General features: G+C 35.1%; 2 protein-coding genes across 5 annotated transcripts in view; both read left to right on the top strand.

The window, feature by feature from the left end:
* LOC109824957 (magnesium-dependent phosphatase 1-like) overlaps positions 1 to 1,038 on the top strand; it is a 4,318-nt gene extending 3,280 nt beyond the window's left edge. Inside the window, exon 4 of the mRNA XM_020391598.1 lies at positions 670 to 1,038. Coding sequence (XP_020247187.1) covers positions 670 to 813 — 144 coding nt within the window. The 3' untranslated portion in view covers positions 814 to 1,038. The remainder of the gene's footprint in view (positions 1 to 669) is intronic.
* On the top strand, positions 3,133 to 12,560 carry LOC109824956 (TSL-kinase interacting protein 1). Of its 4 annotated transcripts, none has more exons than XM_020391594.1 (14): positions 3,133 to 3,270; positions 6,241 to 6,448; positions 6,583 to 6,665; positions 6,755 to 6,802; positions 8,181 to 8,290; positions 8,813 to 8,897; positions 9,004 to 9,265; positions 9,397 to 9,534; positions 9,600 to 9,766; positions 10,061 to 10,299; positions 10,397 to 10,673; positions 11,058 to 11,390; positions 11,482 to 11,595; positions 11,927 to 12,560. In XM_020391594.1, exons 2-14 carry the CDS (start codon positions 6,328 to 6,330, stop codon positions 12,122 to 12,124), a joined length of 2,175 nt encoding a protein of 724 aa, XP_020247183.1. In that variant the 5' UTR covers positions 3,133 to 3,270; positions 6,241 to 6,327; the 3' UTR covers positions 12,125 to 12,560. The 4 variants fall into 4 exon arrangements, with proteins under 4 accessions (XP_020247183.1, XP_020247186.1, XP_020247184.1 ...); XM_020391597.1 differs by having other exon boundaries at positions 3,133 to 3,280; positions 9,004 to 9,262; positions 9,400 to 9,534; XM_020391595.1 differs by having other exon boundaries at positions 3,133 to 3,280; positions 9,004 to 9,262.

Below are 12,701 nucleotides of genomic sequence, written 5' to 3'. Positions count from 1 at the left end.
TGAGCTTTCTCTGATATTGTTCTGAAGGTGCAGGTTAGAACCTCTGGAAAAACCCTTTGAAAACAAAAGAAATAGTCATCAGATAACCATTTATCTAGCTGGTGATTAGAGAACAAATCTTTAAATACAATTTTCATTCTCATATATTCTTATACATCATGTATTCTGATACGATGGAACTAAAGGTTGTTCTTTCGGAGCAACGAAGCACTAGTTACCGTATGTGCACATGTGTATATCGTGAAACAAAAGTATGAGTACATAGGATTATCAATCAATGATCTGAAGTAGCAAGGTAATATATGACAATTTCTTTGAAAGTGGCTAAAGTCAACAACCGTACGTTTGCGTTAATCACATTGAGCACATACTTCCCAAAATATGGAAAATCCTGATCTCTGACTGGGTGGTGATTTTATTTCTTCTATTGATTTATTTCTTCAAGTCCATGAGAAAACAACAGCTAGAAATAGATGTAAGTTCTCTTTTTCGCTTCTCAAAATCAATCCATCCATTTGTTACTATAAGTTACACAATACCGATTGGTTCATTTTGTTACTTTGAGAAGTAATATGTTCTCCATTTATGATTTTATCATTTTAATAGAATTGGAGATATGTTGAAGTTTCCTTCCATTTTAATATGCAATTATTATTATTATTTTCCCAGGTGTCTAAAATGGGAGTGACAAGTATCCTGGTAAGGAAAGGAGTAAGCCTTCAAGCATTTCGATCGGGACTGGAGAACTTTTCACGTAGCAATAACCCGAAAAACAAGAAGATTGAAGACTATTTTGGAGAAAAGTCGAAATAGTTAAATGAATCATTCTAAATCCCCTTAAAAAGTTGGGAATTTTATTTAATATTGCATGTAAAGGCTTGTGTTTCAGCTATGTGGATATTATCTCATGTACCATCTCAAAGAGAACACATTTTAACATTATTCCAATACTCACGATTTATTTTTCGTATCGAATGATACAATTGTTATATCAGACTCTTTAAGTTTATGTTATCTGATCGACAATCAGCCACCCTAGTGAAAGTTCTAGCAGGCTATTCATTGAGCCCCATATGCTTGCCATGTACATAGATGAGGATTGTTGAATGTTTACAGGTATGAGAGTTTACATTGCTGCTGGGTTTTCATTGATGGATGGCTCATGCAGCCTTACTTGATATCAGCTCTTTTTAATTTTTTTTCATTAAGGGTTGTAAGCAAACTTATTTCACGAGGCAAGAAATGATCAAGTGAGTGTGTGTTTTCCCCCCATTTACTTTGTCATTGCCAATGGAAGAGTTCAACACCATCCTGCTTCATCACCTTTAGATAATACTCATATATATTAAGCTTATATTAAAAGTAAAAGATACGTATTTTCAAAAAGAAAACATTGCCCATCGTGGGTGACTCTGGGACAGTTGAGAGGTTTTAATATAGCTTTCATAGTAAATATTATTAATAGTTTTGGCAGGAATAACGTCATAAACAAACTGCCCATCGTGGGTGACTCTGGGACGGTTGAGAGGTTTCAATATGGCTTTCATAGTAAATATTATTAATAGTTTTGGCAGGAATAACGTCATAAACAAAAATTAGACGGAATCGGAAAAACTAAGAAAATTCTTATAAAAAAAAAAACTAATGAATAATAGTCTAGACCCTCTTTCTGATGTGCTGGAGACCCCGTGAATGAAAATGGTGGTTTGCACTTTAATATTTTGAAGTTTCACCGGGGAATATACCCCAAATTCCCAAAGTTTGTAAGATGTTTTTTTAATAACACTGTTAGTTTAGCCAATGTCAACTTGGAGTCATTTTGTGGCTGAGAAAGTGAAAAAGGAACTAGTTCTTTTAAATACTGCGAGCGCAAAATTGATCATTTGAAGGAAGGAGAAGAAAATGGGGGAAAAAAGAAAGTCCAGAGGAATTTCTTTTCACTTCAGAAATCTTTTTCTCTATGACAATGAGAGGACCCAAGATTCACTATTTATGCTACAGTAAATACTACAGCAAATTATTGTAGCATTGTTACTATAGCACAAGCAGGAGAATTCAAGATTCACTATTCATGCACGATAGATAACTGTAGCATTATTATTGTAGCACAGGCGGAAACTGTAGCGATTAAAAACATTATTGTAGCATTATCATTGTAGCTCAGGTGTGATACTGTAGCATTTAAAAAATGTTACTGTATCTCTTACAAAAAACTGTATTGAAATACAGAATTACTGTAGCAGAAATAAAAAAATGAAGGTCGTGCTTTGCACGGGATGCACACTAGTATAATAGAAGTCATAACTTTTCAATGTGGATGAAATTCTAAACGTTGACATAATGGAAGATAGTAAAAAGTAAGTAAATTTAGGAGTCTTTTCCAAAAAAAAAAAAAAATCAAGATATCTATATACATTGAGATTTGGTGAAGTTTTAGAATATTAAAATGCAATTAACAAAATAAGGGAAAAGATATCAATGGAGAAATATCTCCCAAATTACTTTTCATGGTTTTCAGCAAGCGTTATTAAACTAGATTTGAAATCGAAACAACTGCCTTAAAACATTAAAAAGTTTTCCTCCCTATATTGTCCCCCAAATCTTTCTTAATTTTCAATTAGTTCACCAAATCTTGATATTTTGAAAGTAGCCCACAAAGTCTTTCAAGTGTTTTGAAATTAGTTCCTCAAATCTTGATAATTTGAAACAAGTACATTTCCTGTCAGGACGTCTCATGATGCGGGACAATCTCAGCCGCATATGAGGTAGAATAATTATCGAAATAACCCATACGTTCCCTACTGTTAGACTCAGAAGGCCCGCACGATGTAAAATGTTTTGATAGGATATGTGCTCTTTGAAACTAGTCTCCAAATCCCTGAACCATTTTGAAATTAGTCATTCTAGTTAGTAGCTAGTTGAAAGATTGAAGGGATAATTTAAAAACACTTAAAAAGATTTAGGGACTAATTTCAAAACACTTAAAATTTCAAGTAACTAATTTCCAAATATTAAGATATAAGGGACTAATATAAAAAAGATAAAAAAAATCAAACAAGTGTTAACTTGCGGAGTGGCACACCTTATATGAGTCACTTAACGGGTCGGGTATGAGATCAATGTCCATCAGTTAACCAAAAGGAATTTTTTTAAAAAAATAAGGGAAAAACGGAAAAGAAGAAGAAGAAAAAAAAAATACCCCTTTTTCGAAATCGTGCCAGGATTAGGGCATCGAAAAATCTCAGTTTTGATCCTCCTCGATCAGATCCGGTCAGTTTCGGTAATCCTCCGGCCCCAATTACAACGTAATTTTGGGGAAATTTTCCTGCGTGATCAGTCAATTTCACTCGTTTCTTGTCTTTCCCCTTTATTTCGATTTCAATTTCGTTTTTTTTTCTTTTTTACTTTTCTGATTTGATATTTGATCTTCATGCTAGTAATAATTTTTCAGTTCAATTTGTGGTTATACTGAGATTATACTGATCTCGAGACTATTTTGTATGAAAGAAGTTGTGAATTTTGTGATGTTCAAAATTTCAGCTGGGTAAGTACATTGGCAGTTGTCAATTTAACGAGATTACGCAATTCATTGATATATGCTCTGTATGTCTGAGTTACAGCTGTAGTGTATCATTATTTATGGTTGTGTTTGTGTATTAATTTCGACGAACAATTTAATTACGAAAGGAGAAGTGATTCTGCTTAACACAATGTGGAGCTAAGCATTATAATGGAAACATTACAATTAAGTTTTTAGCTTGTGTTTAACTTCAAGATAAAATTTTGGATCTCCTAGACTTGATCGTATTTGAAATCATTAGTTTATGGTAAATGTCTGGGGCGAGGTTGTGATATCTTGATTATTATCTACTTTGAGGGGAGTGGTTGACTTCTATATTCAAGTTTGGTAGATCGTAACTTATAATATAGGTTAGTTTTTGACATGGCGTACCAAAGCTACGCCCTTTCGAAAGAGGCGTAAGACCACATTCATTTCGTGGACATGGTCCTTTTGCAAACGATTTCATGAAGTTTCTTATTTGTCTTTATGTTTTAAAATTTCCACTTTTTTTTACATTTACTTTATCATTTAGTTCGGAGTTCTGCTTTAGTAGAACTATTTGTTTGTTTGTCCATATAAAGCTCTTTTACGACTCTTCATATGTTTGTCCATCTAAAGCTCTTTTACGACTCTTCATATGCATCTTTGAATGTTAATACTATTGAAAAAAAAATTTCTTTCCCTTGTCTTGTGGATTTGCTATATTCTAGGGTTTGCCATGCTGGAACAAGACCTAGTTAGCATTATTTTGTCCAATTTGCATCATAAGTCTATAGGAAGAAAGACAAAGTGATTAAGGAAAAACCATAGCAGGAGCTATGGTAAAGCAGTTGATTGCTTACTCTTCTTTTAGTTAATGGTTGCCAATTTGTTACTTTTGGCCATTCAGATCAAGAAACGAACCACAAGTTGGGTCAAGCAATCTTTATCATAATTCCCTGGGAGGTGGCATACCATATGTAAACTTACTAAATTCTTGTAAAGTACGAAACCATGTTTTCCTTTTTTTCACATTTGAGAACATACTTGGTTAAGCCTTCTGCTAAAGTTCTCCATAAAATGATATTATAACATACTATAGGAATTTATCTTTGATGTTATATTTGAATAATAGCAATGACAAAAAAACTAAAATGATTCTTAATTGGGGTTTTCTCTTCAAGGATAATTATCAACACAATATTATGTTGAACGCACCCCTGGATGGTGTGTGAAATTGAGAGGGTTAAACTTAATGAGTTTAGACACTTAATATCAAGTAATGCAGTCTTGCTTAAAACATGGAAAGTTTAGATTCAATGCATGTCAATCGTTTACCTTGGACATATTCCCTATCTTCAACCTTGTTTGCGTAACAAGTTGATAGAATTATCAAATGTCATTCTGATCCAAGGGGAATTCTTTTGTATCTAAGAATCGTTACATGACCGACATAGCAAATTAAAGTTTAACCTGAAAAAATTGTAGTTTATTCAAAGCATCATTAACATGTGTCATTCTACATATTCGCTATGGTTGACCTTACCTTATTAGTCAAATTGATGCGGTGATAAAATAGCAATCTAATACCCCCCTCCTCTCCGCCCTCCCCACCCCACCCAAAAAAAGGACAAAGAAAAAGAAAAAGAAAAGGCTCTAGCTAAGAGCCATTCTTTGACATATAGTAAAATAAAGTTTAGCCTTAAATAGTTAAGAATCTTGAGTCTTCACTGGAAGTTTTAATCTACGAGTTTCTTTTCCTTCCCCTACTTTAGCCATAAATAGTTAAGATTCTTGAGTTTTCACTACGAATATTTTAATCTAGAAGTTCCTTTTCCCCCTGAAATTTTAGCCAGTTTTTGAGGAATGATTCTTTTTCTATGTTGTGTGTATGCCGTCCAAACTGTCTATAAAAAAAGAATAACTTGGGTGTAACAAATACGGTATGTTGAGAATAAGTTTGAAGGTAAATCTGTCGCGAGGATTTTGAAATGCTTTTATGATACCTTTGAAGGTGATTAAGTTGAGAATATCTTATTTGTTCTCTCACTTTCCTGCTTTTTATTTTGCATATTTACCTTTTTTATTTATTCATCTCCTATACCCATATTTTTTTTTCTCTTTAAAGTGATTTAGAAGTTAGTGTTCTATAGTTCCCCGACATCCTTTTTAATCCAGATCTATTGCTGCATCCATGACAATTCAATAGGTTTCTCTTCTCAAAGGAAATAAAAGGAGTTTGTGGTTTCCATATTGTATTGAAATTCTGACTTGAGGCCTACATAGTACATCTGGTTATCATGAAGTGATTACAGTTCCTCACTGGATCATTCAACCAAAGTGGAAAGCCACATCTGTTTCTTATCGGGTAGCATAATGGGGCAACACTAAGTTGATACATTTCTATACTAAAATATCAACAAAGGAAGAGCAGACCTCTCTTTGCAACTCCTTGAACTTCCCTACAAAGGAAAACTATTTCATAGTCTTAAGAGTCTTTAATCTTTCATTCTGCTTCTTAGTTGCTCTTAATGTTTTCAATATTTACCTTTTTTCTTTAACTTAAGCTCTGTAGTATGTGGAATAAGGCCTATATGCGCGCTATGTGGTTGTGCCTTTTGGAATTTGTTTCTTGCTTATTGTTTCTTTTATCTGTATGGTATTGTGGAACTGATGAATGGGGTTGTATCAATCTCAAGGTAAATAACTCAGGCTGGAGCTTGCAGATGGCTTGATATTGGAGCATGCATATTCCAAAGATATAGGGTTCCTCTTGTGCCTTCAAGATGGAAACACAGCCTCACGTCCCTTCACAAATTCAAGGTCCTCAAGCAGAGGACTTATTGATAAATGACAGAGGTTCTACTGCTCCTGCAACTCCTTTAGTGGCAGTGAATGAGAAGCCAGGTACGTCTACTCTTCTATCCTCTTGATAATTAGTATTTCTCCTGTCCTATTCTTTGTGGAAAAATTTCAAACAACTTCATATTTCTCAATATTAGCTGTGTACTGAAACACTCATGTTATATTATTTTTGACAGCCAAAAAGGTGACACGGCAATGGGCAGCTTGGACACGTCAAGAGGAAGAGAATTTTTTTAATGCATTGCGGCAAGTCGGCAAGGTTATGACACTAAATAAATCATATAATCTATTAAATAAAGTTGCAAGTTTTACAGATGTTGACAACTTGATATGCCAAATATGTGACAGAATTTTGAGAAGATCACCTTTCGTGTACAAAGTAAAAATAAAAATCAGGTATGTCTTTCTTGGTTGAAAATGCTCTTTATTTCACAAGCATAGTAACATTTGAGATACAATTGACCCGACCATTATACAAAATAATGAAATTGATATATCTGAAGTTAACTTGGTAGTTCACTGTGGATGTTGGATGCCCCACATTTAACTTGAATTGCAGTTTCTAAATGCTGTTTAGTTGGCAACAATTGATAGGGAGCAAATGCTGCTTGCAATTTCTTGTTTGCTTTATTATATATTGTATTTGCTGGATCTCCTTTTATTAGCAGTTAAATATAGTAATTACACTTACATGCATGTCATTTATGACTCCAAGAGTGATTTAAAAAATAGTTGAGGAGATAAAAACAACTAATTTGATGAGTTGCTAATCATTTTTTACTTGTAAATAGCTGCAAGTATGTTACCTGTGTACTTCTATTATGAATTTGTACCCGTGCCCAACATGTACCGGACACTAACACATACCGGAGTCCGGACACTCCTTGCACACTTCTATGATGTATTATACTCTAATCAGATGCGTACATTCCTTAAATATACTCATATGTTTAGTCAAACATGTACTCAGTTATATAATACATGCTTTAATTTAAAACACTCGTCATACACTTCTTGCAAGTTTATCCTACACTTCATGTTCACTTCCTAAAACGCGTTGGACATGTTCATTGCAACAGTTCAGACCTATGATTTTTAATGTTTGGGTATCCTGTTGAAAGTGATTTTCCAATTTATAATCTATCTACATAATAAAAGAAACATAAAAATGTCATGCGAATTTTAAATCTCATATCATGTGAACAAAAAATATATTGTTGATCTTATGTAAAGTATTAATTTCAATATATGTATATAGCCATGTCCCCATACCCTACTTTTTACAAAATTGTTGTGTTCTGTACTTGCACCCGCACCCGCACCCGCACCCGCATCTGCACCCATACCAGTACCTATACCCATGTCCCTGTCTATGCGACTTAGGCTGCAACATTTGCACAGCCAATTTTACTTTATTGCAGCCAACTTTGTAGTAGCAGTTGTGCTACTTTTTTTCTTTCTACATTTCATTGTTCTATTTATAATCTTTACTTATCATTTTCCTCATCAAGTAAGAAATAGAAATCAAATTACGACAAATACTGCTGCACTTCCATTTCCACCGACCATAGTCACATATCTGCTAAAACTGAAAAACAAATTAGAAGTTGAAATTTCAAAATCTCTTGGAACCTTTTTGGCTCCCCTGTGATGTCCTTGAATGTGCTTTGGTTTAAGTATGTTTGAACGGAAATGCTACTAAGCTAAGAATTCAAGGACACCATTGCTGCACTTCCATTTCCACCAACCATAGTTACATATCTTTATTTTGCAGGTCCGGCACTATTATTATCGCCTTGTGAGACGTATGAACAAACTACTTGGTCCTGGATTATGTCTTGATGCAAAAAATTCCAAGGACACCATTGCTGCCATGCTTCGATGGTAACATTCATTTACAATCTTTAGCAGAACTGTTGTCTTTATAGCTAGCCATACTATTTAACTTTTAACCTAGACATACTATTTAACTTTTAACAGTCACATCATACACAATTATAGAGTGCCAACATGCTGCACCTTTTTTGTCTAAGAGCTGTTTCTCAGAACTATTTGTGCTATGTGATTAATCTTTTATTCTCTCTCTATAATGCTCTCTTGTGTTTGAGTGTAAATATACTAGTTAGCTTTAAGATGGACTATATGCAAAGTAATGAGCACAAGTTCGTGGAAAAGTACAGGAGGGGATAATTACATGGAGGACAATGTTTTTATTTAATAAAGAAAAGAGAAGGTTGCAGTGAATTTAATGAACTGCCACTGGAAGGACCTTATTCTGGACAGTGGGCACTGTATAAAACTCAAAATTTTATTTAAAATGTCTTCACTTGTGTCAGGTTTAACTTTAGCCAATATTTTTGGATTAAAAAAACCTGAAGTCTGATATCTTTGGTGGTTATATGACAGGTGGTCCTTACTTGAAAAACATAGCTGCCCTGCTTCAAAACTGCATCTGAAGCCTCGGAGATTTAAGATATTCCTAGAGTCTTTGGTTAGTGAAGCAATTTTATTTCTTTTCTTTCTGCTCACTGTTTTTCCTCTTTTAATCCTTTAATTAATGTTTGAATAAGTTTTGAACATTATTATGTAAATTATAGGAAAACCAACTTCTGAAGGATCGGAACAAAATCAGAAGAAAACGACCTAGCCAGGGAGAAAAGTATCTAAATGTAGTTTCAGCAACTTCACTTCCTAGTAAGGCATTGGAGAATGATGTTCATCCAGTTGTCGACATTCAAAATACTAGTAAAGTGGAATCAAATGGTCCCTCTCAGAAACGAAATATGAGTGCAAATATCAACTTCAGCAAAGGGGAACTGCCTCCTGCAAGATCAGTGAGGCAAAAGAGAAGACCAGGTGGTTTACAAATGCTCATATCTACGACACTGAACTAGCTGTGTTACTTCGCAATCTTCAGTTTAAACTTATCAAACACATATCATCAAATTTGCAAGAATATAACTTTGATATGTTTGCCTTTGGATTTGTAGCAGGTCTTGTTGCATCTGCTGCTTATAGAAGATGGGAGAAGGCAGCAATGGCTGGTGTTTCCTTGGTTGCTGATGCCGCTGAGCAGTTGGAACGAGCTACTAATGGTGGAAACTGTTCTGTTGACCAAATTAGATCTGGTATGTTTCTCAGCTGTATTTGATTTGAACCCAATATCTCAAGTAATAGAGCGACCATTGTCCAGGGCAAAAGAATATTGATTGTGCCGGTAACAATCAAGGCCATTTGTGCCCTCCAACTCTACTGGGAACATGTTTACATCAAATTAAGGATGCAGTCATGCAGCCAGTGGTTAAACTAAAGCTCCAGTTGTTTCCAATTGATGAAATTACCCGCAAAGCTTTAGAGAAGGTACAATAGAATATATTTTTTGAAATGAATGATTATATGAAATCTGAGTTCCTCAGTATACATATAGTTTTCAAACAATTGAGTTATCAATATTTTTGCCTGCTCTTTCTTTTGTCCTCCGTATCTCAACTCTACTGTGGCAGAGATAGCTAATTCTTTTTTTGTTATCATGTAAGTGTATGACTCGTTGTGTTGAAGAGAAAAAAAAGCTTGAAATCTCTTTTTCATGTATAATTATTTAAAAAATAGCTTCCAGAAGTTACTAAATTATGGTACTTCTATATTGCACTATAGGATGCATGCAACCCACACTTGGAACTCACCTTAAGCAGCCGAAAAAGGATTTCATCTGTTCTTGAACATCTCAACCGCAAATGGGGAAGCTCAAGCATAGCATCGGGAGAACTCACACTTCTCCCTTATAGTGCTCAGCAGGAGGATATAAGTTATAGGAAATGGACAGCAAAAGACACCATCTCCAGTGCAGCAGATGTTTATGCTGCTGTGGGCAGCCCAACTATTTTTCGGTTGAGGTATATAAATACTATGCGTAGTATTGCCTTTGCATAAAAATATTGGAGTTATGTAATATATGAGTTTTATTGCTGATTCTCTAATTGTTTTATTAAGGTATGGCTGGTTCTCCAATACTGAGCCTGTGATGAGAGAAACACCTAACGTTGAGTCACCTGGACTTGCTCAACCACTTGCTCACATTTCTGAACAACCTATGAAGTCCTCTGGAGATCTATCAACTCCATTATCTTCTACTGTTATTGTGCATGAGCCGATACCTGAAGAGCCCCCTTCAGATCCTGATGATGAACTTCTGGGCTCATCTGCACTAACGCCTACATCTGAGAACAGAAAAAGAACTGGAGATGGCCACTGTAGTGAACAGCAACAGGTCATTTATTTAGGGTGAATTGTGGATAGACCCCCTGTACTTTCACCTAGTGGGATAAACCCCCTGAAGTTCTATTGTTGCGGATGGACTCCCTGAGTTATGACTTTTTTTTAAACCCTTATCAGAGGAAGAGAAAAAAGTTTTTTGTTATTTGACAAATAGACCTCCTGCAGGTAAACAAGTCAAAAATAATCACTCAGGGATCTATCTGCAAATATATAACTTCTGGAGTCTATTCGCAATTGGGTGATTTTTTTGGGTGTTTTTTTGTTGTGGGGTGGGGTTGGGGGGTTGTCTATCCTCAATTAAACTTTTTAATTAAGTTCCTTCTTTTGCTAATATATCTGATACTCGATCTTAATGTTCATTGCACCTGTTATATAGGTTTCAGTTGTGGATTGGGTTGATAGCCTTACTAACATTAGCATTGGAGATCTATTATCGGAAGCATCCAGAGCTTCTAAGTCCAGTTGTGGTTATTCTTCCCTTGGGAAAACTTGCCCTTCTCCTCAAGAGAAACCATTTAGCAGTGATGCATTTGATCCTGTACGAACTCAAACGGCCTCTTCGTCCATGTGGAATGCTGAAGAAACTTGCGATGAGTTTTCGTTTAGAATGGCACGAGCTTGTATGAGTAGGGATAGTCCATCAAATCCTTCCATTAAGGATCATAAAGAGATCGTTGTTTCTGAATCTCTCTTTAAGAACCATCTCAAGGTTTGTTCAAATTAATTTTGCATCATAATTTGCTAGATGAGGAACTTTCTTAGTTCTGTCATATGATAAAGAAATCTTACTTGGATGATAGGTACCCCCTAAATCTGGAGATCTGGAGGTTGCATCGGAAGCTGAGAAAGATACATCCTATAAGGAAGATAAAGATGTCTCTCCGAAGGATATCAATCTCATGGACATTTACTGGGTATTTGATCCTCTTCAAATTTTCTGTTCCTCACGAATTAATTAAATACATTCAGGAAAATTTGGGTGACCCTGGAGTTCGCATTTCTACATGAATAACCCTGAGATTACTTAGTATATCTACATTTGTAACGCTGTGAAGGAAAAAAGTAAACAGACTTTAGGTCCCTGTGTAATTACTTGTCATTAATCTCAAGGTTATCTGTGTAAATATGTAGACTCTAGGGTCATCCGTGTAATTATACATACTTCAGGGAACCTGAATTTTATTACTCCATAATTCTATAAGAGAGTATCTGATTTTATTACTCGAATACTTTGGTATGATGCAGCCGGATTCCTTGGGGCCATTGGAACTGGAGATGCCTTCATCCTCCCGATACCAGGGTCAAGATGTAGTAATTGGAGACAGCAATAGTTTTGGCTTCTTGGGTCGTATGATATCAAACAGTCTAGACGCATTTCAAAATTTCTCGTTATTTGGACAGGAGAAGAGTGCATCTATACACCTGGATACTAATCTTAGTTGATGAAGGGTGACATCATCCGAAGTTGTACAGATTTTGCTAATGTTGTAGTGTTCTCTGCGAGGGTGACAAAGTGGCAGGTTCGGCAAGTCTGATGCAAACTGTTGATCGTTGTTCTTGTTCTGTAGATGATGCAATCGAAAAATGTTCGGATTTCAGAAGGCAGTTTAGTCCCCTTTTTATTATGACCTCATGTAACTTTGTATGTGCCCTGAACTTGTGGTCTCCTAGTCACCAGCAAATGTCTTGGATAGGAGAGAAAAAAACCCTCATGTAACTTTGTATGTGTACATTGAGTGTTGTTGGCGTATAACTAGAAGTTGGAAAATTGGGACTTGAGCTCTAAGATAGCTTGTATGTTGAAAAGAAAATTTACCGTTTTGCTGGATGGATGAATTATAGAGACTTTTTATTTTTGGGAAATAAATGGTTTAATTATGTAAGTAAATAAATGGTTTACTTATGGTCACCTATCAATGTGTATCATATGTCATGAAGATCCACTCTGATATTATAACTCTGCATGTTTAATTATATGTGTGTGTGTGTGTGTGTATATATATATATATATATATATATA

The sequence above is a fragment of the Asparagus officinalis genome, chromosome 10, assembly GCF_001876935.1.
Source record: "Asparagus officinalis chromosome 10, Aspof.V1, whole genome shotgun sequence".
Lineage (NCBI taxonomy): Eukaryota > Viridiplantae > Streptophyta > Magnoliopsida > Asparagales > Asparagaceae > Asparagus > Asparagus officinalis.
This window is presented reverse-complemented; position numbering and strand designations above follow the sequence as displayed.